Source organism: Panthera onca, chromosome B4, assembly GCF_046562875.1.
Source record: "Panthera onca isolate mPanOnc1 chromosome B4, mPanOnc1 haplotype 2, whole genome shotgun sequence".
Classification (NCBI taxonomy): Eukaryota; Metazoa; Chordata; class Mammalia; order Carnivora; family Felidae; genus Panthera; species Panthera onca.
In genome coordinates, this window is record NC_138345.1 from 81917074 (window position 1) to 81944615 (window position 27542).

The window sequence follows — 27542 nt, forward strand, 5'->3', positions numbered from 1 at the left end:
ACTGGGAAAAAGAATCCAGAACCAGAAGTCAAGCACCTCAGGAGCATTTTAGCTCTCTTTCACTCTGCCCTCTAGCTGTACCCAGAGTCACACCTGCAAGGTAGGGCTGGTCCCACATCTGGGTTTCTCCCTTTGCAACTTGCTGTCTCCAACTCAAGGCGGCTGAGGGCAGACTTCTCTCTCATTCTCTGCAATTACAAGAGCCTTCTCAGACTTCTAAGACCCTGCAGATGCAACAGTGTAGCTAGGAATTCAGAGTCCCAGATTCCTCTGCAAGCAAGTGGTCTCCCGCCTGCTTCCTCTACTCCTCCCCCAGTCCCAGTGGTCCCCAGTGGTCCATAGTTCCTGCCTTTTTCCAGCCTGCTGACTCCTTTATCCCTTTCAGGCCTCAGTTTCAGGCTCACACTCTTCCCAGCTCTAAGACTCCCTCTTGTATCAGGGCTTCCCCACCACCTCCCCAAGTGCTCAGATTGTCCCTGTTCTCTTTCTCTCCTAGTCTCTCTTGCTACCCCCATGTCCCTTCCCTCCATTTCACTGTTCCTGAGCCCCTAGGGAGCCTAGCCTGATGCTTCCCTCCATGGCTTCTGGAAACATTTTATTTGGGCTACCTCTGGTAGCTGGGGTTCCTCTGGGTTCAAATTCTCTACCTCCTCTCCCTTGGGCTCTCCATACTCCCACCAAGGCTGACCCTGTCACTGTGCTGTCTCTCCTTCCCTTGCCGAGTCTCTGTCTTCTCATCTCTGCCTTCCTCTGATCTTCTGTGGCTGCCTCCTCAGGGGCTCCCTTGGCATCTCCCAAGCCTCCCTTTCTAGATTTCTCTCCCTCTCCTTCTTTCCCGGGGCTCTGGTCTCTGTCCCATCAGTTCCTCTGCCCCGGTTCCCATCTCTCTGTATCCCTGACCTCTTGCGGTCTGGCTCCATAGACCTCCATCTCTTCCCTCGGTCTGGCCATACTTCTCTCCTCTCTCTGGTCTCTCTCCCCTGTCTTTGTCCCTGATTCTCCCCCCTCTAACTGTCCCACTAGTTCTACCAGTCTCTTTCCTTCTCTGTCTCTGTCTCTCTAGCTAAGTCTCTCCTCTCTCTGTCTTCTCCCCTCTGTCTTCTCCCCCCTTTGTCTCTCCTCTTGCTGCTGCTCTTCCTCTCTGTCTCTTGATCTGTCTCCTACGTCTCTATCTCTCTGTCTCTCCTTGGTCTCTCTGACTCTGACTTTCTCTTTCTCTCCATTCCTCTCCCTCAGCCCAGTATCTCTGTCTCTTCATCTCTCTCTGGGCCCTCGCTCCCTCGCTCCCTCTCCCTCTCTCCCTCCCTCTCTCTCTCTTTTCCTCGGCTCTCTCCGGCTCCCTCTCTCGCCTCGGATGACAGCGCTGCCTCTTTTGTTGGCTCCGCAGCCAATCGCGGCCGCTGACGACACGGGGGCCGGGGCTATAAAGGGCCTGGCCCGGGCTCGGGCCCCCCCAGCCGCCCGCCCCGGCCGCCCGCCCGCCCCGCCCGCGCGCCCGCCGCCCCCGGCCCCCCCGGCCCCCCCTCGGCCGGGCAGCCCCCAATCCCGCGCCGCCCGGACCCCCTCCTCCTCCCTCCCTTCTCCCTCCGCCCCCTCCCTGCGGGACTCCGGCGTCCCCGCCCCCCAGTCCTCCCTCCCCTCCCCTCCAGCATGGTGCTCGCGGCCCCGCTGCTGCTGGGCTTCCTGCTCCTCGCCCTGGAGCTGCGGCCCCGGGGGGAGGCGGCCGAGGGCCCCGCGGCGGCGGCGGCGGCGGCGGCGGCGGGGGCCGGGGGGGAGCGCTCGAGCCGGCCGGCCCCGTCCGTGGCGCCGGAGCCCGACGGCTGCCCCGTGTGCGTGTGGCGGCAGCACAGCCGCGAGCTGCGCCTGGAGAGCATCAAGTCACAGATCCTGAGCAAACTGCGGCTCAAGGAGGCGCCCAACATCAGCCGCGAGGTGGTGAAGCAGCTGCTGCCCAAGGCGCCGCCGCTACAGCAGATCCTGGACCTGCACGACTTCCAGGGCGACGCGCTGCAGCCCGAGGACTTCCTGGAGGAGGACGAGTACCACGCCACCACCGAGACTGTCATTAGCATGGCTCAGGAGAGTAAGTGGGCGGCGGGGCGCGAGCAGTGGGGTGCTGGCTCGGGCTCCGGGAAAGTGAGCGCCTCCCGCTCTGAAGCGGGGCGCTCGCGGCTGCTCTGGCCCAGAAGCCTTTTCTGCGAAAACTTGACTGATTGGGGGACGGGGGCTGCTCTGCAGAAGTTTTTTGAGCGGTGGAGATGGGCTGCGGAGTTGTATGCACACTCCGTTCCCTGAGGTGGGAGGGCAAACCGAGAGGGTTGCGAGATACCGCCTTCCACCCCATGTGTGCGAAAAAAGACCCGTGTTGCGGGGAGACTGGGGAAGCTGGGGCCCATTCGCAGCGGAGTGGAAGGGGCAACAGCTCAGTCCTGAGGGGCGATGGTAGAGAGGCTGGAGAACCGAATCGGGACGCTTCAGGACCCCCTCAGTCCCTAGCGGGCTGCGGTGCTCTCTGCCTCCCAATGGCCTTGGCACCAACTCTCCACCCTTTCCACCCCTGGCACCGCAGCGCGCCCACTTGAGCTGCAGAGAACTGAGTGCTCTTCTCCCTCCAGCAGGAGTGAGGTCCCAGAGCCCCGTGTCTCTCCTGGCAGCCCAACTGGCACTCATTTCACCCAGAGCCCTTCTGACACCAGGTCTCCCAAGGGGCTGGAAAAGCTGTGTCTTCTCCGTACTGACCGAGCTCAGAGAACTCAACTCTTGCGCTAGGGCTAAGGGCAGCCCTTTGGCTACTCAAAGCTTATCGTTCCTTTCCATATTCACCCGCCTTTACTAGAAACCGGATTTGAGGAGAGAGAGGGAGACCTAGGGAAAAAAAGAAAGAAATAGATAAGGAGGGAGGGGGAACCCAGGCATTCAAGCCCCTGGCCAAACGGAAGATGAACATGTTAATAGACTTGAGCTGCTTTGAAATTTTATGGCCTGGAAAATCCAGGCCAACCCCCACCCCCCCCAGCTCTCCCTAGGGTCAGATGACTCCCTTTCCCCTCCCCCACTGAGGTCCCTTCACCCCTTCCCCGCTCCAACTCCAGGGAACCAGGCCCTCCCTTATTCCCTAGTGGTTTGGCAAAGTCACTCCCGCCACCCCACAGTTTGGTTTTATGGCTCTGAACAGAAGGGGGGGGGGACTGGTTTATTGGCAGATGGGTCATAAAAAGCTGGGGGCTGAGGTGGAGTCCTAGTAGCCCACCCCATGGGAGAAGCAGGAACCCAGGTGTGCTTCTGGGAGGCTGAGTGCCTCATACTGCCACCAGTCTTTCTGCAGACCCTAACTCCACAATACTTGCCCAGGCCATAAAGAAAAGAAAACCCAAATGACTAGGAAACTTGCTGAGGAGGGTGGTGGTGGTGGTGAAGAAAGCCTGGGATCTGTCTGGGTTCCTCAGTCTCCCTTGTGTTCCTAAGGTTTCTGCTTTACAGAAGCTAGGGTCAGTCTAAGATTGACTGAAGGCAGGGGTGGGGGTGGGGATTCTAGGAAACAGTTGTAGAGGAATTCTGAAAAAGAGTTTGCTGGAAGAAGATGAAGGGTACAGAGAGAAAAGGTACTCTGGTCCCTGTGGTATAGTGTGTGTAAGGAGTTTCAGAATGGGTGATGGACCTTCCCCTTGCCTTTCTCCATCCTTAGCATCTCTTAACCAACGGACTTGAGCCCAGAGTTAGTCTTGGTAAAGGGGGTGCAGGAAGTGAAGGCACTCTGTGCTTGCATCGGGAAGTGCAGGTTAGGCTGGGGTGGGGGGGGGGGTGCAGGGAAGAACACCAGTAGGTGGGGTTCTTCCCGAACTTCCGCCCTCTTTTCACTTAAGGATAACTAGGGAACTAGGTCTCCAGCCAGGTATTGTACGTCCCCTTTAAGAGCAAAGCTGAGCTCTTATGAGAGGGAGGGGGAGCGGAGGGGAAGGGAGGGAGAGAGGGGAAAAGGAAAAAGAGACTTTTATAGTCTAATCCCCAGGGACCCGCTTTAATAAGAGACTTGTGCTCTGCTAATCGGGGGAGGTGTTTGTCAGCAGAGATGGCCTCCGCTCCCCTCCCCCTTCCTCCCCTCCCCCAGCCCTCAGCCCTGGACCCCAGCCCCCACCTCTCCTAGGCTGCAGTGCCTGCCCTAGTTCCCTCCACCCTCTCAGGCTCTCCCACCCCAGCCTTCATCCTGGGAACCCAGCCCCCTTGCCCTTCTGGGAGCCAAGCCCAGCCCCTCAGTTTCTCTCTGCTCTCATACACCAAGAGGCCCCTGCCCTCTCAGCCCAACCTCCTGCCCCTAGGCCTTCCAGCCTGGGTAAGGAGAGTGTGTAAGGGGGTTGGGGGGGGTGGGTGGAGGAGGAGGTGGTGAGCTGGGAGGGGGTTGGGCTTTTGCTGAAAATAGTGCAATGACCTCTCTCCAGACCAGCACCGCCTACTAAACCTGACCTGCTGCCTGCCATCAACCCGATCAATCCAACACAGATGTGGCTCCTTCCCCTCCCCTTGGGAGCTGGGCCTATGTGTGTGTTGGGGACTCTCCCAAGCCTCTTGTTTCCCTCTGTGGCACTACCTGCTTCTCCTTTGTTCCTCTCTCTGTATCCTTCTATCCTTTCTCTTTACCCCACAGAGCTTACTACCTTCCTCCTTTCACTTTTTAGCCTCCACCTATTCCTTTTGCATTCCCCCTTCTCTCCCAGTGTTCTTCAACTCCCAAGCTTATTTCTTCTCCCCCTACCATGATCTTCCCCTCTCCCTTCCTCCTTTCCTCCAGTTCTCTTGCCTGTCTTTTTCAGCCTGCCTTCATCTCTTAACAGTGTCTTCTCTGTTCTTATCTCTCTCACCACCTCCAGTCTCTCTCCTGTCTCTTCTCCTTTCCCTTTTCTTTCTCCATCCATCTTGGCCCCGTCCCCTTGTAGTACCAATTGTCCCACATCCACTGGGGGAGAAGGGGATGGTGATTCCCTGGGGTATCTGTCTGAAGAAACCAAAGACTTCGAGAGATGGGGCCCTGGTGCCCAATTCTCCATTTCTAAACCTTGGGTCAGCTTAGGTAGGGCAGTATGTTTAGAGTTTACAAAACTAACAATAAACCACCATTTACTGAGAAGCTACTACTATTTTCATTCTTTATTTAATGCTGAGCACTCCTATGAAACAAGAATTATTAACTGTATCCCTGAGACATTTGGTGGGTAAGGTCAGATACAGGTTAATGAGAAGTCAAGCAGTGATCAAGCCCACTTTGACTGTAGTCAAAGAACAGTGTTTCAATGCCAGGAAGAACTTTTAGACCCTTGCCTGTATAATATAAGATTTGAAGTTTCGGGAGTTCATTCAGCATGCATTTATTGAACACTGCTTGGTATTATGGGAGGCATTAAAGCTACAACAAGGAGCAAAACAGACACAGTATTGACAAGTGTCCACCCTCATGGAGATTAATAGCTAATAGTGAAGACAGGTGGGAAAATAAGACAACCTGATGAAATTAGGCATAGTAAGTAGCCCCATCTCACCAACAGCTTCCCCGCCCCATCTACTCTCTGAATCTCTACTCCCTGAACCTTCCCTTGAATACTGGCACTACAGCTCCAGCAGGAGGATAACTGGGAGGACTACCAGTGCCCTAGGACCTCAGAGAAGAACCAAGGGAAAGGAAGCTACCAGAGGAATTTTGTGTCTCATTCCTGAATATATGAAGATCGTAGAACACTTTCCTCCTCACTTCACTTGGAAGACCCTCCTTCTCCTGGGGGGGGGGGGGTAGGCGGGGATGGGGCAGTGCTGATGGGAGACAATAGATGCTAAGTCCTCCATGATTATGCAGAACTCAAGACCTGGGCATGATACCTAAGGTCCTGGACTTCCTGCTCATAATTACATAGCTCTGGACACTCATTCCTCTTTTTCTCTCAGTTTGTTTAGAATGAGAAACATTATTTAGGGCATTTCCAACTGACTTAAGAGCTCAGAAAGCGTAACTGAGAGGAACTGAAATGGAAGCAAAGGCAGATGCTGAGGATCAGCCATTAGGCCCAAGAAGGGTCAATTTATAGTCCAGAATAAGGGGTAATGGGCCAAAATGTAAAGTTGAGATGTTAAACCTTTGTAAAGACTTATTGGCCTTGGACAGAGAAACCAAAAGAAACTAGGGGGAGAAAAGAAGACTGATTCCAGTTGATCTGATGTGTTGAATATTATTGCTGATGCTTTTGGGCAGTAGGAGTAAACAACATGGAGGTAGTTTTTCCCTTCCTCAAGAGTTGAGGCAGTATGGTGATGATGAGGAAGAAGCAGCTCAGGAAGCTTGTTCTCAGGTTCAAGGGACTGGAGAGTCAGATGCACAAGAAGTACTTGAGTAGCTCCATTCTTCTGAGTATATTATTTCTAGCATGAATGGTACAAGAAGCCTAAGATGCTTCTTGGTTTACCTCATGGAATACATTTAGCCCCTGTTCCCTACCTGGACCCTGGTTATCCATCCTCAAGACCATCTGGTTGGGGGTGGGGGCTGTGCCAGGCTCCACCTGGCCACCATACAACACAGAGCAGAAATGGGGCAAGGTGCCATGAGGACAGCAGGTGTGATATGAGGTTTGGCTTCTATGAAGAGCATCAAAAGTTCAGAAAAATGTGGAGCCCTACATGCTGGGGGGCAGGGGGTGCAGTTGGAGGAATGGAAGTCTGCAGGTGGAAGGGGATATCCCTGATAGCTATCTGTGCAGGTTATCTGGTAGAGGGGATTGTGTGTACTGGGGAAAATGGATGCAGATCAGTAAGGCCTGAGAGAGATATCCTATAGGGAAAGAAAGGAGGCACTGTTCTGAGTACCAGTGACATAGTAGTCAACAAGACAAACACGAGAAGGGTAAAGAACTGGACAACTCAGGAGGAGTTTTCTAAGTTGTCAATGCCACCCAGGGCTGCTGATGCCCTTCACAAATACCCTTTGCTGATGCTGTGCCCCCTTCTCTCTTATCAGCGGACCCTGCGGTGCAGACAGATGGTAGCCCTCTCTGCTGCCATTTCCACTTCAGCCCCAAGGTGATGTTCACAAAGGTACTGAAGGCCCAGCTGTGGGTGTATCTACGGCCCGTGCCCCGCCCAGCCACAGTCTACCTGCAGATCTTGCGACTGAAACCCCTAACTGGGGAAGGGACTGCAGGGGGAGGGGGCGGAGGCCGGCGTCACATCCGTATCCGCTCACTCAAGATTGAGCTGCACTCACGCTCAGGCCACTGGCAGAGCATCGACTTCAAGCAAGTGCTACACAGCTGGTTCCGCCAGCCACAGAGCAACTGGGGCATCGAGATCAACGCCTTTGATCCCAGTGGCACAGACCTGGCTGTCACCTCCCTGGGGCCGGGAGCTGAGGGGCTGGTGAGCAGGGAGCTTGAGATGGTGTCAGATATGTGTAACCTGGTCCTGAGGAGGTGGGATGTTGGAAAAGGTAGATCAGGGATGAGAAGGGCTGGGGACCAGCATTATTTCTCTTGGGCCAGGAGCTGATTCTAGAGGAGCAGTTTTGGGGGATTGGGTGGGGAGTGGCAGCTAGTGTTTTTCAGATACAAGCCAGACAACAGCTGAAGACTGGATTTGGGGTGAAGTGTGAGTTAATGGGAGATCCAAGAGAACACAAAAATGGGCTGTTGATGAGGCCTGGGGCCAAGGGGCTGATCAGGATCAGGTTGCCAGGAGAGGGGGAATTCAAGAAGTGAGTTGAAGGACAGATACCTAGCTTACAAGGAGAGAGGGTAGAAGATATGGGGTATGGGAGCAGAGGAACAGCTTAGAAGGCAATGGTCTCTGTTCCGATGCCCCTGTTGAAGGGCAGGTGAGAAAGGAAAGGGAGTAGGAACTCTTCAGGGCTCTATCACATCTCTTTCTCCTCTCCCTCATCCCCAGCATCCTTTTATGGAGCTTCGGGTCCTAGAGAACACAAAACGGTCCCGGCGGAACCTGGGCCTGGACTGCGATGAGCACTCGAGTGAGTCCCGCTGCTGCCGATACCCCCTCACTGTGGACTTTGAGGCTTTTGGCTGGGACTGGATCATCGCGCCTAAACGATACAAGGCCAACTACTGCTCCGGCCAGTGCGAGTACATGTTCATGCAAAAGTATCCGCACACCCACTTGGTGCAACAGGCTAATCCAAGAGGCTCTGCTGGGCCCTGCTGTACTCCCACCAAGATGTCCCCAATCAACATGCTCTACTTCAATGACAAGCAGCAGATTATCTACGGCAAGATCCCTGGCATGGTGGTGGATCGCTGTGGCTGCTCCTAAGGTGGGGGACAGAGGATGCCTCCCCCATAGACCCTACCCCTAGACCCCCAGCCCTGATCCCCATGCCCCCAGGCCCTTGAGCTCCCTCCACCTCTTCCCATGAACATCACACCTTGTTCCCTGCCCAAGCAGTGTGCAATACAACAGAGGGAGGCAGGTGGGGATTGATGGGTGAGGGGTTTGGGGGACAGGGGGAAGAGGGGGCATGGTCAGGTGGGGAGTGTTTGAGGTTTGCAAGTGAGAAGGTTTGGCAAGAAGACGGAGAGACGTAGAGACAGAGGTAGAGCAGAGGGATAGAGACAGAGGAACAAAAAGAGCAGCAGTGAGAAGGCAAAGGGAGAGAGAGGCAGAAGAGACAGAGACCAGGCAGAGATAAAAGATGAGAAAGAGGCTGAAATGGAATAAGAGAAAGCCCCACACCCAGCCTCCTTTCTTCCACTGGCAAGGTGGGGGCTTGGTATGGTTTGGGGAGATCCCCTGACTACCATTCTCAGTAGGAGGAAATAAAAAATCCATTCTTAGCTTCTTCCCTTTCTCCCTCCAGCAGTGGCCAGGGGAAGGGAAGCGAGGGCAGGGGCAAAAGTAAGGATTTTGGAATTTTATTTATTTATTTATTGTGACTTTTCATTTTTTGGTATTTGGCTTTACTGAAATAGAAGGGCCCCTGCCCACTGTGCCCCATTTCTCCCTTATTACCCACCTACCCACCCACTGTTCTCCCTCAATACCCACCTACTTAAGCACTTGTATAAAGCCTCCAGGGTTGGGAATGGGAGTAGAGGGCAAGAGGGCTAACACATGGAAGTTTCCAACCCATAATCACCCAACTTAACCTTCCTGAGCCAAATGGGTTGAACTGAATTCCAGCAGTCATGGAAACTGGTAAGAGGTTAGGGCTTAGGAGCTGGAGGTGGGGAGAAGGGGAGGGGAGCACCCTCAACATTCAGGATCTGTATGAGAGCCACTAAATTAACCCTCATATCCACCCTCATAGTCCTGAGTTATTTAGCCAGAGGGTGTGGCCCACATATGCCCAAATTCCCCCCAGCTAAGAGAGAGACCAAAGAGCCTGTGGAATACCCCTACTCCCAGCCTCTATCTTCAGGTCAATAAAAAAAGTATAGAGATCCCAGAGTCCCAGGTCTGGGAAGGGTTAGGAGGAGTCAAGAAATTAGTAAGAAGGTTGAAGGTTACAGGGCATTTGAATCCAAATCACTGCTCTGGGCTAGGGAGTAGAGCCAGCAGACCAAGATGGAAGGGATTCTGGAGGGGGGACATTCTAGTTCCTCCAAACCCAAAGCTCAGGGTGGAAGGGGGGAGAACAAGGGAGCAGAGTGTCTATAATTATTTTTATCTTTTATTTTTGGAATCTAGCAGTACCTGGCAGCAGGGAGGGGACAATACAATGGGGAAGGAAAAAGCATCTGACAAGGCCAGTTAGAGCAGAGGATTAGGATGGAGACTCCCTGGTTTGGAAGGCTAGGAAACAGGCAGGGACTTGTTGCCACTCCAAGTCACTAGCTGGGCCTATTCATTCCTCCCATAATCCTGACCCACCATCCTCTGGACTCACTGTGCCTCAGTTTCTTCCCCTCGATGGAATGAGAAATAGCAGCACCCGCCACAGCCAAGAGATGAATTCTGAGCACTTACCACGGGCACTTTATGGACATAAAATACCTCTCGCTGTGGGACAGATAACCAGGGCACCAGAGTAGTGGTGAAGAGATGTGAGGCTTAGAGGAGTCACAGGCTTCAGAGTACAAGTTCCCCTCTGCCTCCCAGCTGGACAGTGTGCCTGAAGCCAAGGAGTTGAGATTCTCCTGATCCACACCCTATCCATACCTCACCACAGACCTCTTGGCTTCAGGCAAGAGCCTAGAGGATGTCAGGAGAGGAGATAAAGAACCTTCAGCAAAACTGTCACTCTAAGTAGAGCCAGCAGTTATGGGTCTGATGCAAACAATACCGGACTGAAGCCCGGCCTGGAGAGATGACCTGGAAGGCCTGTTCTTCCCGAGTATGACTCTCCTGACTGGCCCAGGTAGAAGGGGCAAAGGTATGTGACCACTCTTGGGAAGGTGATGTTGGTGAGCTTTAGTATCTTCTTCCCATTCCCATAGTGAAAAAATGAGATGAGGTGTTTTGGTACAGGAATGGGCAAGGGCTGTTAAGTATTTCAACTCGCCTCCCATATAACAGCTATGCTAACCCCCAGCCTCTCCTCTCTGGCCCTGTTCTTCATCCTTCCTTCTACCCCAATCTTGGAGAACAAGATACACCTGACAACACCATTCACATTTCCTTGGTTGAAGGAGAGGAACAGAGAAGTGAAGAACAGAAGATGCCTCCTCCAAGATCAAATGCTCCGGTCTCCTGATCTTGGCACAGGGTGGGGGTTGGGCAATAGACATCAGGTGACTTCCCTCTACAAATTCTAGAGAGCTGAAGCATTAGACTTGGGGGACACTTAGACTATGCCCCTTTAACACCGCCAAATAATTACCTTTGTTGGGGGAGGGTCTTTTTCTTTTGAACATAAATCTAAGAGTTGAAATCTCATTTCCTTGGTCCCCCTCACCCCCCAAAGAGGCATGGGGTTAAAGAGGCTTGGAGGCACAGTCCAGCAACCTAGTGGGAACTAGCACCCCCTCTCCCACTTTATGTTGTGTGTGGACCTGGCCAGTGCCCCTCTGATCATAAGTAGTGTAATTATTATTTACTTTGTGTATTTGTTACACCATGTGTGTGATTGCCTTTGTTTGTTAAGGGTGACTGAGGAGTATGGGGATGACAGGGGCACTGGAATGCCGGGAAAGGACTTCTTCACTGAGATCAAGGCTTCCTGGAGGGAACCATTGCAAAAAGGCCATCTGGCAGTTTTCAAGTTATGTGACAGAGGGCAAGGATGGCCATAGGGTGCTCTGAGTTTTGGGATGGTCACATGACACAATCCAGCACTTGAACCTGAAAAAAATAAATAAATAAAAGCAGTCAAAGAGTTTAGAATTCAGTGATGAACTCTTCTCCCTAATCAAGCGCCACATTTATTCATCGGAGACCAGGAACAAAAGAGGCTCTGACAGGATGAAACTTTGTGCTCAAAGAAAATGGGGGTTGGGGGTGGTGGTGGTTTTTGGAGCAAAAAAAACATTAGGGGTATTTGGGATGAGGGTGGGGACATATATAGTCCGAGGGAGGATGGGCAGAGAATGGGAAAGGGAGGGGACCTGCAACAACTCCTCTCTGGATAACTTGATCCAAAACAGTCCCAAAGATTACCAAAACCCTCTTCTAGGCTCACACTAACAGAAGATCTGTAGGTTCTCTTAAGATGATCCAGCTAATATCTGTCCCATTCTCCTACAGTTCCCTGATCCTAGGTTTCCTCAACAGTTTCACCAAAATCCACAAACCAAACCAACATAGCCTTCAACTTGTAAATGTACCAAGATGATTCAGCATCTTAAATAGTCTTTCTCTGATTCAGCCATAAAAATGTCTCCCATGTACCTAGAACAAAAGAATATTGCCTAATTCACATTTAAAAACCAAGCAAACAACAACAAAAAACAAAGGAAAGCTCCTATCACATCAACCTGATCTGTAATAGGGGCCACTGTAACTGTTAACAGTGGGTTCAGTGTGCCACCATGTTTTCCCTGTCCTATCAGTTCTGTCAGTAGACTGACCCCACCTCAGACCAACTACAACAATAAGGTTGAAAGAGGATGAAAGTGCTACATATTGTATTTTCCCAAGGAACTGCTTTATCCACACCTACTCCTAGATTTTGGCTTGAGCTAAAAATAGGTTTTCTCTCTCATCACTCATTTCCTATGTTGAAAGGACACCTAGAAGAGATTGCCGGATGACTTTTATCCCCAAACAACCCCCCACCCCATGCATGAGTAGCTATCCTAGTCTCTTCCTTGGCCCACTTTTAGGATGCCAGGGCCCCAAGCTAAGAACCAGCAAGCAGTGGCATTTATAGCTTCTGATCCTTAGTGAGGCAGAGGCAGGGAAGTCAATGCCCCAGGCCACAAGGTCAGCTTTCCTGCCCCTGAGCTGGAGTATGGGAGCAATTAGGACTCCCACCTCTTCCCACCCTCAGAATCCCTACATGCATCTGCATATGCAGCGCTTGAGCACATACACTCACAAACACAGTCAAATGAATCTACTCAGCTCCCTCCCTACCCTCTGGCTGGAACCTACTCAGGGAAAAGAAATATTTCCACTGTAAGTCACCTAGTAAAATTAAGAGTTTACTGAATGATTACTATGCAAACTATGGTAAACAAATTGTGCTGAGTACATTATTATCAATTTTCATAGGGTCGCTACTGGGTAGTCTGGAAAGTCATGGAATGATTTGCCCAGTCTGAGCCAGTAGAATTAGTATGGAGGAATGAGGAATTACCTCTAAGTAGTTGCTACACAATATTCCACTCTAATCTGTTCTAGTAATAGTAATCTGAGAGGCAAAAAAACTAAAGGCAGGGAAAGAAAAGGACAAGAAAATTTTTTCTTTATTTCTAAAGAGAAAGCTGGGATCACCCTGGGCACAAAGGGTACGCAAAGGTATGAAACCTGCCATTATTTTTCAATCCCTTTGAAAGTAAAAAACAAGAATGTGGACATGTAGCAAGAGGGGGAGGTTAGATTTTAGTGGATTTCAAGAATCAGAGGGAAGACATTACCTGTGAGAGGCCCACATGGAAGAGAACAGAGAAAAAGTTATTCTCCCTTATATTAAGTTCCTTTCTTCCCCCTCATCTGTTTCTCATGTCAGACATGGCAATACGACTCAAACCCAAGAAGTCCTGCTCTTATTCATGTCTTCCTTCCTATAGCTCTCACCACTACAGAAACTTCTAGCCTTCTATCTTCAGAAGTTCCCAGGAGTTGGAGTAGGGGGAAGGGCAGTTTGGGGTGATGGTGGAGAAAAAGAACGATCCCATGGTTCTCAGAGAACCATAAAAAGGCACAGATTTATAGCTGAGAAAGGTAGTTCCCTCCACATCTTTTATAGACTCTCTCATTAAGAGCTTCCAGGTATGCAGAGAATGTCACAGCTTCAGGACAGGGAAAAGAGGACTGGAGTCAGCTAACTATATCTGGATCCTAGATCAGCTACACTAGGGCGAGTGGGGAATAGAAAGGAAAGGTACTTGGATCTTAGATAATGAATTCCAAGCCTGGATGCTTTTAAAGGGACTTACTATGTTAAGATTTGAATTATTAAAAAAGGCAGGCATCCTGAATTTTCATACACTCAAAAAGTATGCAAGGAATGACTACAATGAGACAGGAAGAGGAGGATTTGGTGATCAGGTTTGGAGATGAACGACTTCTGATCAACATAAGAACAGCTGCTGGAATTGGATGAAAAAGGTTATTAAAAAATCCATTTAGGGGCACCTGGGAGGTGCAGTCAGGTAAGCGTCCCACTTCGGCTCAGGTCACATGATCTCACTGTTCTTGAGTTCAAGGCCCACATTGGGCTCTGCACTGACAGCTCAGAGCCTGGAGTCTGCTTCAGATTCTGTGTCTCCTCCTCTCTCTGCCACTACCCTGCTCACACTGTCTTTCTCTCTCCCAAAAACAAACGTTAAAAATTTTTTTTAACAAAGATGATGATGAAGAGACAAAGTGAAGAAAACTTCTGAAGGACCCAGTGCTCTATTCCTATACCTATTTCTTACTTTTCCCATCCTTGGGTAGAAAACCCTTACTGAATCTATAGTCTCTCTCAAGCTACAAAACAACTAATTTTCTGTGGTTCTGTTTTCAAATAAAGTAAGAGACACAGTAAAGAGAGGAAAAGTTAGCCTCCAGATTAGGGCCTGGAGAAAAGAAAAGGAAGGCAAACAGAACAGGCCAGAAGGAAGAGAGGGAAGGAAAAGTTTAACCAGTGTTCCCTTTTGTTCACCTCTCCAAAGTCTCAAATTGGGGCAATTTTCACAATAAATAGGCAATCTTTGGATCTGCTCTCCAAGGCATAGTTTTTTTAAAGCATCTAAACTTAGGTCCCCATCCTACTCAGCTACCAAAGAGGCATTGTGGAAGGAGATTCTTGTTAGGAAGGAATTCAAACCATTACTTTTCTATTAACCACAAAACCAGGAGAGTTTTAGTAGAAACTGAAATAAGGAATTACACCACAGCAACACAGGATCTGATCAAGGTATGAAAGTCTTCACGTAAGGTGCCAGGCATTTAAGTTTTATTCTAAAAAACAAAACAAAAAAACCAAAAACTAACCTTACAGAGATGTCTAGAAATAAAGAGTAAGAGGAGAAACCCTATACCAACATATCCAAAAAAGATTAAGTAGGATGTCTCAAATCTAGGTGAAACATCAAATACAAACAAGTAGCCTGCTTAGAGCCAAACCTAAGAGGCTTAGCAAGGAAAAGGAGTTTTAGTAATATCTAAGAAACACAACCACCAAAACTGTATACTTCTGAAGACAACAAATTAGCACAGGATTTGATTAGATAGAATGTAGAAGCTTCCAGGGGGGCCTGGCTGGAAGAGCATGCTTTTGATCTCCAGATCTATCTTGAGTTCACTGAGCCCCAAGCTGGGTGTAGAGATTACATACATACATACATAAACAAACAAACTTAAAAAAAAAAAAAAAGTAGAGGCCTCCAGTCCACTGCTTCCTAATGACCTAGATAACAATTCTTAACACCTCTGACCATCTTCTGTCTTGCTTTGAATCCCTACACTTTCTTCTAGCTCTGAGGGGTAACTGACCCATCTCCTTTCCTGAACTGCATAACCAGTAGGGTTCCACATATTGGCTCTGACTGAAACCAGATAGTATCATACCATGTCACTCTTGAAAACAGGGTCCTGCTGGTCTCCTTAATAGGGACACGGAACTCCATTCCCTAACAGACTACCAATCATCAGCCCTTGTATTTATATCCTTTGCACCTCCTAAAACTCAGGGTTCCCCCATGTTCTACTCCTATGGGTCACGCCAACCTGCCAAAGCAAAGAGTCAGGGCGAAACTTGGCCTCTTCATAGAGGATAAAGAATAAAAGGATGCTTGTGAGTATGAGAGAAGGGAATAAATAGGCTTAAAGGGACAGACTCAAATCCTTTTCCTTATTCTCTTTTGTAAAGGATAAAGGCCTTATGGCTAATTTCCTGTAATATTTGCCCCTGAAGCTCCCCCTTATCTAGTCTAATCTGGCCCCAAGAACTCAAAGGAGCATCTGATAAAACGCATTGTTTTCTTTTCTATTTGTTTTTTATTAACAAGCAAAATAATAATTAAAAAACAACACAAGAACAACAACCTTAAAGTTGGAACAGCAATGAGTCAAATTGCTGCTGAAGTTCCTGGATGTACCCGGGGTACATGCTCTCTCACTGTGAGGCAGGACCTAGGCACATGACTGTGCATTTATATATATGACCAAGAAAAGTCAGAGAGATGGAAACCACTGGAGAACAGAAAGCATTAAGAGCTTTTCATCAGGCAATCCCAAAGCGCTCTGCCCTTTTCCTCTTCTTTGCCTGTAAGGAAGAAGCAAGAAGAAAAAAATTAGATTGCAAGACAACAGTGGCCTGGGTTCCTGGATGCTTTAATCCAAACTCACATGAGCTATCACAAGGTTCAAGAAGGAGGGAAGACCCAGGCTTAAGCTTGCTAGCCAGAGATTTCATTCCTGAATCTCTCTAGTTATCTAGTTAGAGCTGGGAAGATCTGGTAGGAAAGGAGGGGAGAAGACTGTAGGGAGTGGGGAATAGGGAGTGGGGGGAAGAGAAAGAAGAGAATAGTGGTAGAAAAAGATTCCTGAAGGAGAGGGCCACTCAGCCTTATAGCAAGTTAGTCTGGAAACAATGGACTCTTAACAGGCTGGAGAGTATTCCAGTCAGTGGGGAGATGACAGATCTCACAGGAAAAGAGTTGACCAATGCTATTTTTTCACAGAGAAAGTGAGGAGGATGCCCTTCTGGGCATTAAGCCCCAACCACCAGCTATTCGGTAAGCCTCCAAATCCACAGAGGACACATAAATCTACAATGCTAACAGAATAACTGGGAGGGAAGTGAGTCCTTAATATGAATCTCCTTAAGGGAGTCAGTACTGGAGAGAGGCACAAAATGAGGAGTGGGGGAGAAGGAGATAAAGATGTTTTTGTTCTGGGAGTGACTCACAAACAGCACTGAGTCTTTCATCCTCACTCCAACTACTGCCTCCAGCAGAGGGGACTTTTTTTTTTCATTCCATCCACACAGGAAGTTTAATTTAGATTAAAAAGAAGAGTGTAACGGGGCGCCTGGGTGTCTCAGTTGGTTGAATGACCGACTTTGGTTCAGGTCATGATCTCATGGTTTGTGAGTTCGAGCCCCACATCGGGCTCTGTGCTGACAGCTCGGAGCCTGGAGCCTGCTTCGGATTCTGTGTCTCGGTCTCTCTGTCCCTCCCCCACTCATGCTCTGTCTCTGTCTCAGAAATAAACATTAAAAAAAAAAAAAAAAAAAAAGAAGAAGAGTATATAGAGGGGTGCCTGGGTGGCTCAGGCAGTTAAGCACCTGACTCTTGATTTTGGCTCAGGTCATGATCTTGCGGGTTGGGAGTTTGAGCCTTGCATCGGGCTCTGCACTAACAGTGCGGAGCCTGCTTGAGATTCTCTCTCTCCCTCTCTCTCTGTCCTTCCCGCTCTCTCTCTCTCAAAATAAATAAATAAACTTAAAAAAAAAAAAAAAAAAAAAGAGTATATAAGCCCAGCCCATTTTACCTGGATGACTGACACAATTCTTTGGAATCAAATAAAAGTTACCTGATTCATGTAAACTCCATCAACCTCTGATGTTACTACTGCTTTACATGCACTGACTCTCCCAACAAAAGCCACTATTCCTTGGCAAGCAACAAAATCCTCATGTGCCTTATCTTGGAGAAGCCAAATGTACCACCTTAGTGAACACCACTAGTTCAACAGTTTCCTTGGCAAAGAGGGAGCAGTTTTACTACAATTAAAACAAGCCTTTAAGGGGGCACCTGGGTGGCTCAGTAGGTTAGGCGTCCGACTTCAGCTCAGGTCATGATCTCACAGCCAGTGAGTTCAGGTCCCTCAACGGGCTCTGTGCTGACAGCTCAGAGCCTGGAGCCTGCTTCAGATTCTGTGTCTCCCGCTCTCTCTGCTCCTCCCCCACTCACACGCGCTCGCTCTCACTCTCTCTGTCTCTCAAAGATGGATAAATGTTAAAAACAAAACAAAACAGAAAAACAAGCCTTTAAGTTTACTACTGCTCATTCTGGCGAGTCAGTAATTAAGCTGATATTTATAACAGGTAATGCTTTATTCTGAGGCACCTGGGTGGCTCAGTTGGGTGAGTGTCAACTTGGGCTCAGGTCATGATCTCACGGTTTGTGAGTTCGAGCCCATCAGGCTCTCTGCTGTCAGTGCAGAGCCCACTTTGGATCCTCTGTCCCCGCCTCTCTCTGCACCTCCCCTGCTTGTACTCTCTCTCTCAAAACTAAATCAACATTAAAAAAAAAAAAAAAAAAAAAAAAAAGGTAATGCTTTATTCTAAATTAGTAGCACAAAGAATACAAACTTCTTCAAGTTTCTTCCTAATAGAGATGTAAACTTATCAGATTGTAAAATTTTCAGGGTTTATTTACAAGACTGACTGGGATATTTATTTATTTTTAATGTTAATTTAGTTTTGAGAGAGCACAAGCAGAGGAGGGGCAGAGAGAGGGAGAGAGAAGATATGAAGCAGGCTCTGCACTGGCAAGGCTGACAGCACACAAGCCTGATATGGGGCCTGAACTCACCAGCCTTGAGATTACCTGAGCTGAAGTCAGATGCTCAACTGACTGAGACACCCAGGCACCCCAAGACTGACTCTGATATTTATTCATAAAAAGACTTTGTAAGATTTTGAATGTGTTAGGTAATAGATATTCAAAGGTCATTTCCAGGGCTGTCTGGCTGGCTCAGTTGGTAGAGCATGCAACTCTTGATCTTAGGGTCATGAGTTTAAGCCCTATGTTGGGCATACAGCCTACTTTAAAACAAAACAAAACAAAACAATAAAGTCCATCCCCAGAGGTAGATGGAAAGAGGTAAATGTGGATTAAAGGAAGAAAGAACATTGCAAACTTTACCACCCAAGAAGTTTCTAGAATTCTAAACATATTATTTCAACAGTTCTTTATGTAAACCTCAGGTGATACTTGGTCTCCATTATAATAAAATACCTTTTTTTTTTTTTTTTTTTTTTTAATAATCTCTATGCTCAAGGTAGAGCTGGAACTCGATCTGAGATCAAGAGTCCCATGCTCTACTGAGCCAGGACCCCCATTATTGATACTCTTAAATTTAAATTTAAACCAAATCAATATTGTCTGTCAAAGCTCTGAGTAGTTTTGCCAGTGCTCAGGGTCTCAGCAAACTCAGTGAGTTACTCCGGTGGATAAACACAAGTCTTTAAAAAACAAACAACAGAGGCCCCCTGGGTGGCACAGTTGGTTAAGCACCCTGACTCTTGATCTTGACTCAGCTCATGATCTCACAGTTCATGAGTTCAGTGCAGAGCCTACTTGGGATATTCTCTTTCTCTTTCTCTCTCTCTCTCTCTCTCTCTGCCCCTCCCATGCACTCTCTCAAAATAAATAAATAAATAAACTTAAAAAAAAAAATTAAAAACAAAAAAACTATAAATAAAGTGGTAAGAACAAGAAGTCTCATTTGAGTCCACTGACCAGAGGGGAGATAGGTTCAACTAGTGTCTGAGGTGGATACGGTCTTCACTAAATAATCAAAGAAATACGCCAAGCACATAATCAAACACATTGTTACTAAATATAATATGATAGGCTTTGTGTCAAGCATTTTACATAGAATCATCTCTTTTTACATAGAATAATTTCATGCTTAAAATACCACTCCGAGGTAGGTATTATCTCTACTTCCCAGATGATGAAACTGAGGCTCAGAAAAGTGCCATAACTTGTAAGTAATACTAAGTGGCAAAAACACTTTTCAAATCCAAGCTTCTGTGATTCCAAATCTTGTGCTCCTTTCTAGGCTAATTGGCTTTAACACCGAATTAAATGTACTGATGGAATTCAGTGTGGCCACTTTATCCAAACAGATACCAAGCAAAGAACAAAAGATCTTATTACTTGGGCACTTAAGTAGTATGCTGAGGAAGGGGCACCTGGGTGGCTCAGTAGGTTGACTGTCCAACTCTAGATTTCAGCTAAGGTTGTGATCTCATGGTTCATGGGTTTCAGCCCTGCATTGGGCTCTCTGCGCTGGCAGTGTGAAGCCTGCTTGGGATTCTCTCTCTCCCTCCCTCTCTGCCCCTGCCTCTCAAAATAAATAAACTTAAAAAAAAAAAAAAAAAAAAAAAAAAAAAAGGCCAGGGAGGGGCACCTGACTCTTGGTCTCAGGGTGGTGAGTTTGAGCCCCAAGTTGGGTGTGGAGCCTACTTAAAAAAAAAAAAAAGAAAAGGTAGTAGTAGTAGTAGGCTGGGGAAATAATGTTTCTTCACCCTCACTTCCTTTCAAGGGCTCTATGAAGCAGTCTAGGTATATTTTACCTCTGTATCCTCTGTGGTTCCTGTTCCAGCCGAACTTGTGACAATCCCAAATCGCTCCTTCCTCTTTTTCAGTTTCTCATCATCTTCAGACTGTTCAGGGACAAAGAAGAGGATTGAAACAAGTGAGCTTCCACTCACAAGACAAAAGAGAATGAAATTGTAACTTAATGGTCACAATATGCCAGCCAATCTTGCACTAAGAACTAAGTTATCACACAAACAGAAAAAAACAGGAAACTGAACAAGCAAGCATACAGTATGCCATCCCTAAGAATGATGAAAAACTTAATTTTAAGTAGGGCCTCAATATTCATAAGACACGTGGAGTCAAGAAAACAAACAAAATACCCATACAACAAATTTCTGTGAAAAAACTTCTGTAATTCACAGATATGGAACACTGAGGCTTCAATAACACCTAAGGACAAAAGGTTAGTAGGAGACACCCAAACTATTTGTTGAACACTGCTTACAAGTTCCATTTACTTGTCAAGGATTAGAAGGGAAAGACACCAGAGTGATGTTTCTGAAGAACATACAAAGAAAACCAAGCATTATGAATGCCCAGCAAAGTCACAGAAGGCTCTGAATAGTTTGAAATGATTTTGAAAAAAGGGGAGTCAAGAAATTAGCTGCAGTCATCTAAGAGAAAAGATGCTCTGGACCTTTCCCAAGCTTCTAAGAGATTCATGATACCTGCCCTGTAACTGGAGAGAATATTACAGCTAGTATGCATTAGAGCTGGTCATTCTCCTATAGCTATTTTAATGACTGAGCTAATGTTCACATCTAACACTGTTCAATGTTAAGAGGCTCATATATATTCTCATCAGGACCTAAACCCTACCGATTTATTTACCCCACTTTAAACAGTTATTTTCGGGGCACCTGGCTGGCTTGGTGTATCCAACTCTTGATCTCAAGGCTGTAAATTCGAGCCCCACGTTGAATATAAACATTATTTAAAACTAAAATCTTAAAACAAAAACAAAACAAAATTATTTTCTCCTTTTCCACCTTCCCCCCACACCCAATCACCAATAATCAAAACCACAGCCCTGGGATTAGTAAACATATAAAATCAGGGACGCCTGGGTGGCTCAGTCGGTTAAGCGTCCGACTTCAGCTCAGGTTATGATCTCGCGGTCCATGAGTTCGAGCCCCGCGTCGGGCTCTGGGCTGATGGCTCAGAGTCTGCAGCCTGCTTCCGATTCTGTGTCTCCCTCTCTCTCTGCCCCTCCCCCGTTCATGCTCTGTCTCTGTCTCAAAAATAAATAAACTTTAAAAAAAAAATTAAAAAAAAAAAGAAAAAGAAAAAAAACACATAAAATCAGATGGGCTCCCTGGGTGTTCTTCCATCCAGAAGGATTTTAAAGAATTTGGCACACATCTAGACAAAGATCCTATCCTCTCCGTATATCTCATGAGACCCTCTACTCCATACATACATACGCACCCTCACCAAGGGCTAGGACAGTTTCTTTGACTTTATTTACAAAAGGTAACCAATATAAGGTCAAGTCAATAGTTCAAACAAACTTTCGAACATACTTCTGTGTGATGCTCCTGAGCTAATTTTTTTTTTTTAAACCCCAGAGAGTTCATACCCTGCAGTCTGAAGGTAGGTTGTATAAGAGAGTCAAAAGAAAGGCAATCAAGAGATCTACAGAAACACATTAATTTTTTTAAATTTTATTTTTGAGAGAGACAGAGACAGCGTGAAAGAGAGAGGGAGAGAGAGAATCCCAAGCAGGATCCACTCTGTCAGCACAGAGCCCGATGCTGCGCTCGAACTCACAAAACCATGAGATCACGACCTGAGCCAAAACCAAGAGTCGGACTCTTAAATGACTGAGTCACCCAGGCGCCCAAGAAACACAGGAATTTTTTAAAACCTCTAACTCTCATCCCCAAGGAGTTGCCTTTGTTCCTATGACCACAGAAGCCACCACTTTGGCGAAAAACAGGGCAGCTATCCAACCTTCTGCGTTTAATTTATTTAACTAGTCCAGTTCTCTGAACACAGTAGGCAGGAATACTTTCTTGGTCTTTGGTTCTTTCAGCTTGAGAAGCATGTTTATTTTTTCCCTTTTGCTGTACCTGCCTTCTAGTAAGTTAGAAAGAAGTCAAGAGGGGTGCCTGAATGGCTCAGTCAGTTAATAAGCACCTGACTTGATTTCAGCTCAGGTCATAATCTCTTCGGTTCATGAGTTCAAGCCCCACATCAGGCTCCGTGCGGACAGTGCAGAGCCTGGTTGGGATTCTTGCTCTCTCTGCCCCTCCTGTGCACGGTCTCTCTCTCAAAATAAATAAATAAACTTAAAAAAGAAAAAGAAAAAGAAAAAGAAAAAGGAAAAGAAAGGAGCCAAGAAAGGTTGGTGGCTATGAAAGACTGAAGTATCCAACACACACAAGTTCTCACTTAATCATAGTGTATTACTAAGAAAAAAATATTGCCTAGTTTTTCTGCCTTTTTCATTATAACCATCAGCAAGTCCATAGTGGGCACATAATTGATGCAATCTAAACTACTGTAAAACACTGAGCCAGGTTTGAAGAAAAAAAGTATTCTTGTTTGTAATAATCATAAATTAAAATAATGATATTACTGTCACTAACATCTGAGTGCGTACTATATGCCAGGTACCGTATGAAGTTCTTTACATGCAGTTATCTCATTTACTTTTTTTTTTTTTTTAGTAGGCTTCAAACCCAGCATGGAGCCCAGTGCAGGGCTTGAACTCACACACGACCCTGATATCAAGACCTGAGCGGATATCAAGAGTTGGATGCTTAACTGAGTCACCCAGGCACCCTTACTTTTAAAATTAATTAATTTTTTTAGTAACTCTACTCCTAACATGGGGCCTGAACTCAAGACCCCAAGATCAAGAGCTGCATGCTCTTCCAACTGAGCCAGCCAGGCACCCCTCATTTACTTCTTATAATAATCTCAAACACGGTAGGTTTGTACTAAATAGGTATGTACTATTACATACATAGTAGGCACTATGACTAAATTCATTTCATAGATAAGAAAACTAAGACTTGGAGAAATTAAGTAACCTGACCAAAGTCTCACAAATAGTAAGTGGCAGAGCCAGGAATGGAACCCAGGACATTTTACTCAACCCACTTTCCTAACTTTACCATTTCCTCAAGTATCTCACATAAGCATTTCTTTGGAAGAACAGTAGCAGAATGGAAGAGCTGCTTAATTCCTAAAGGAAGATGGATTACTAGGACCCTTAGCTAAAGGTAGTTGTAAACTACTTCAACCATTTCCATATCAAATAACCTGGGTCAATGCTAGGATCCCATCCTCTTTTCTACCATAACACATGCCTCCACACTGTAACTAACTAGGGATCTAGGGAAAGGACTCCAGTTCGTAATCTTATACTAAAGATTTTCTCAACTGAATTTGTTTCTAATTTTGCCTAACTGGCTACTCCATCTGTTGAACTGTAATAAAAGAATTAGGAAGGTTTCCAATGAACACAACAGCTCTCATATATTTTCCTTACCAAAGTCACTAGGAAAAGTTTTCTTGATTTTATCTACCACCATTTAGATAAAAGTAAGATAAAAATGGAGCACTCAAAATGAGAATCTCTATAGAATATTCTAGATGAAACCTCTCACTTTCATGAAGTCTCCAGGCCAAGCATGGTGTTAGGGGTAATAAAAGGAGCATCCACACTCGTCATGAGGAAAGGCAAGACTAGATCCTATATTGCTGAACTATCACTATATACTTATTTTCATTCAATTCAGAGGTAGGGGTACTTTTAACAAGTTCAAATTACAGACAGGGAGATGGTACTTTTGAAACACAGCCCTTCTCCCTCCTCCCCCCCTCACCCCCCCCAGTGCAAACCCTGGGGCCACTCCCTTCACAAACCTCATCACAAAGCCTATATCTATTTAGAATGTGTGGGACAGCCTTTCCTCTGGTTCTCTATTTTGCTACATCCTGAAATGGGGATTTTCACTTCCAAATTAAATTTCCTGTGCTTCCTTTTGAACTAAGAGGTGAGGAAAGACTGAGGGATGAAAAGAAAGGAGAGGGGGCACACTTCTCTAGCCACTAAGTCTAGGGTCAGAGAGTTCTCCATGAGCTTCCCTTTTTAATCAGACCTTTGGTATCTCTACTGGAGATCCAGGCAGAGCATCTGCTGCAAATCTACCAGGGGCTCTAGGGGGAAAAAAAAACAATACAGATCCCCCACCTCCCACCCCCTACAAACAGCCTGCCCACCCCTCACCCGCAGAGACCAGTGAGGGTTTTATTTATTTTGTGCATGCCTGCCCTTCCCTCCCCACCCAGAGCCTCTCAGCTCCCCTCCTAAAGCCTCTTTCCCCCTTGCCCTGCAGGGAAAGTGCACAACAGGCCCAGTAAATCAACACAGTTCTAATGATCTCTCTCACTTGACCCTTCTAGCGTGACGGTGTCGCATGGAAACAAATGTACAATAAACTTCACTCCATCTTTAGCTCCTTGCTGACAGGTTTTGATTCATGGGATGGTGAGACCCATCTGAGGGAAATTACCTCGATCAAAACGCATCTCTCTCTGCATTCATCAGGCCAATACTCCCTCAGGCCATGCTCAAGTGCACAAATGGGGTTGTGCATCTGCAGGCAGCACTGACCCCTCTAGCTCAGTGTCATATTCATTTGCAAACCTTTCCCTTCTTGATTCTCCCCCCACTTCCCTCCCGCAAACCTTCAACCACTAACAAATCCTTTTTTTTTTCCCATGTATGCTCCTGTGTGGGAAGAATAGTGCTGGAATCTAAAGTGCCCTTATTTCTTATCAAGTGGAAACTCCTCAAAACATACAACTTGTATCCAAAACCAGAAAAGGAACCTGTCCTCACTGACTAAACACAGGCATTGGATGTTCAGATTGATCCATATACTTCACTTGCCCCATCCTCAAGACTTAAAGAGCAAGCCAACTGACTGACAGCCAGTAATTTCAGCATACATAATCCTTCTATCTCCCAATAACTGCCTTGTCTTTCTTTTTAAAAGCTCGTTGATAAAAATAAGAAAGAGAGTTGTGCAAAAGATGAGACAGCCCATATACAAAACACAGGACAGAAAGCAAGGTATATATTTAAAAAGCCAAATATCCCCATGAATTACTATCAATGTATTTTCCATCATGGAATAAGATAGTTCTAAACTGAGCTCTTCAAATTCTTCAACTTTCCAAATTCACTTTTCTTGTTTCCCTTTCATATTTGGAAAATCCTCAGGCAACATAAAGAAAACAATGCCTTCTAGAAGGAAAAGACTGAGACATTCAAGACTACCTTGAGATATAAATTACATGTGTGAAAGCACTTGTATATAGGGACTATTATATAAACATTCAATAAATGGTAGCTATTATTTCCACTGCAACCTTCCTCCTGGTCTTTGAAACAAAGTCTGAGACCACCAACAAAATTCCGAAGATAATAATACCATTTATTTATCTTCTACATTAGAAGCAAAGTCATCAAAAGTAGGTAAGGGGGCTCCTGGGTGGCTCAGTCAGTTAAGCATCTGGCTCTTGATTTTATCTCAGGTTATGATCTCACAGTTTGTGGGTTCGAGCCCCATGTGGGGCTGTGCACTGACAGTGCGGGGCCTGCTTGAGATTCTGTCTCTCTCTCTCAAAATTAAAAAAAAAAAAAAAAAGTAGGTAAGAATCTTGGGGTGCCTGGCTGGTTCAGTCTGAATACCATGCAATTCTTGATGTCAGGACCATGAATTCAAGTCCCAAGTTGTGTACAGAGATTACTTAAGCTAATAAATAAAAACTTAAAACAAAAAAAGTAGGGACACGTGGGTGACTCAGTTGGTTAAGCATCCAACTTCAGCTCAGATCATGATCTCAGTTTGTGAGTTCAAGCCCCGCGTTGGGCTCTGTGCTGACAGCTCAGAGCCTGGAACCTGCTTCAGATTCTGTGTTTCCCTCTTTCTGTTCCTCCCACTACTCACACTCTGACTCTTTCTCTCAAACATAAATAAACATTAAAAAAAAAAAGTAGGTAAGAATCAGACCCATTACCAAGACAACAAAGAAATTCCCTTTGTCTGCAAAGTGAATGAGTATTTGGAATGATGAGTAGATTTAGGGTTAAAGTGTGGCAGAATAAGTAATGAGACAAAACCAGTCTTCTCCAACAAGTATTATTAACCATCTTCTTCTGAGACCCTAAAAAAAAATTTATGCTAGCAGGCTTTACCGATTTCATTAAATCTAACAATTAATGACAACACCAAAAATATCTAGATAATATCCAAGGGAACAGAGCAAGGATCCAAACTCTAACTCTGTAGACCCAATCTTAGGTACTAACTATAAAGGCCCCTGAGGAATTGCTTTCACTGAATTACAGACATCAGTTTCCACTGACAGTTTGGAGCCTAATGTGGGGCTTGAACTCACAAACCATCATGACCTGAGCTGAAATCAAGAACTGGAATCTGGGCACCTGGGTGGCTCAGTCAGTTAAGCGGCCGACTTCGGCTCGGGTCACAATCTCGCGGTCCATGAGTTCGAGCCCTGCGTCGGGCTCCGTGCTGACAGCTCAGAGCCTGGAGCCTGTTTCGGATTCTGTGTCTCCCTCTCTCTCTGACCCTCCCCTGCTCATGCTCTGTCTCTATCTCAAAAATAAATAAAAACATTAAAAAAAATTTAAAAAATTAAAAAAAGAATTGGAATCAACTGAGTCACCCAGGCATTCCTCCATCAACATTTTAAATAATACCACAAAATTAATCCATTCATCCACTAGTCATTCAAATATCTACTTAGTGTCTAGGTTAGGCACTGTTCGGGCATTGGGAACAGAGATGAGTAAGACCAAGGTCCTTAACCTCATGGGACTTATGAATTTACGACTGAGTTCTGGTAAAGATGTATACTATTGTTTATTACATTACTGCATTATGAGGACCCATTGGGAAATTTTCTTTCTGGTCCCCAGATGTAAAATAATTATGCTTTTGCTGATCAACTTGTAAGTTTTTACCTTCTGAACCCTGTGAATCACTGGAAACACTCTGTGTTTTTTTCTATTGATAGCTATAAAATTTGGAGCCAAATGTATGGTCTGTCTCTGGTAAGCAGTTTTGAAAATATTTCTATTAGCCAGAAGTATTAAGGTGAGAAAGAAGTATTAAAGTGAGATCTAGAGACAGTGATCCAATACCCAGATCCCTAGACAGAAGCTTAGAAGATGAAGTGAAGTTAGTTACAGGGTTGCTGCTGGTGCCTTAAGAACTTACTCCTCTCGGGGAACCTGGGTGGTTCAGTCGATTGAGAATCCAACTTCGGCTCAGGTCATGACCTCATGGTTTGTGAGTTTGGTCTCACTGCTGTCAGCGCAGAGCCTTCTTCAGATCCTCTGTCCCCCTCTCTCTGTCCCTCCCCTGCTTGCGCTCTCTCAAAAATAAACATTTAAAAAAAAAAAAAAAAAAAGAACTTATTCCTCTCTAAATATAATGGGATTAATTAGAAAACACTTCAGTGCCCCCAAGAAGGAAAAAAAGAGGGAAAGGAAGTACCAGGTTATTACTAGACATATTAAATTAAGGGCTCTTGTCAATGGTTTGCATGGCATATATATACTATAGCCAGGAATTAAGTCCC

At 46.3% G+C, this 27542-nt stretch overlaps 2 protein-coding genes across 3 annotated transcripts in view; one reads left to right on the top strand and one right to left on the bottom strand.

The window, feature by feature from the left end:
* Positions 1-1524: 1524 nt before the first annotated feature.
* Positions 1525-11314, top strand: GDF11 (growth differentiation factor 11). The gene is made up of 3 exons (XM_060657342.3): positions 1525-2083; positions 6998-7395; positions 7921-11314. Exons 1-3 carry the CDS (start codon positions 1651-1653, stop codon positions 8299-8301), a joined length of 1212 nt encoding a protein of 403 aa, XP_060513325.3. The 5' UTR covers positions 1525-1650; the 3' UTR covers positions 8302-11314.
* Positions 9641-27542, bottom strand: part of SARNP (SAP domain containing ribonucleoprotein) — a 54981-nt gene continuing 37079 nt past the window's right edge. The window contains exons 10-12 of one of the 2 annotated variants that reach the window (XR_009617216.3): positions 19889-19978; positions 15622-15841; positions 9641-11268 (exon numbers count right to left, since the gene is read on the bottom strand). Coding sequence is in view for 1 of the 2 variants with exons in the window: in XM_060657347.2 (XP_060513330.1) it covers positions 15800-15841; positions 19889-19978 (132 nt within the window). In the remaining variant the exon portion in view is untranslated. Of the gene's footprint in view, positions 11269-13637; positions 15842-19888; positions 19979-27542 lie in introns of those variants that run through there. The other variant, XM_060657347.2, reaches the window with a different exon arrangement.

Bases quoted from the DNA above. Each gene is read 5' to 3' on its own strand.
- GDF11 (XM_060657342.3), top strand. From the start codon at position 1,651: ATGGTGCTCGCGGCCCCGCTGCTGCTGGGCTTCCTGCTCCTCGCCCTG. The intron at 2,084-6,997 runs GTAAGTGGGCGG...CTCTCTTATCAG, and splicing joins CATTAGCATGGCTCAGGAGA to CGGACCCTGCGGTGCAGACA. The intron at 7,396-7,920 runs GTGAGCAGGGAG...CCTCATCCCCAG, and splicing joins GGCCGGGAGCTGAGGGGCTG to CATCCTTTTATGGAGCTTCG.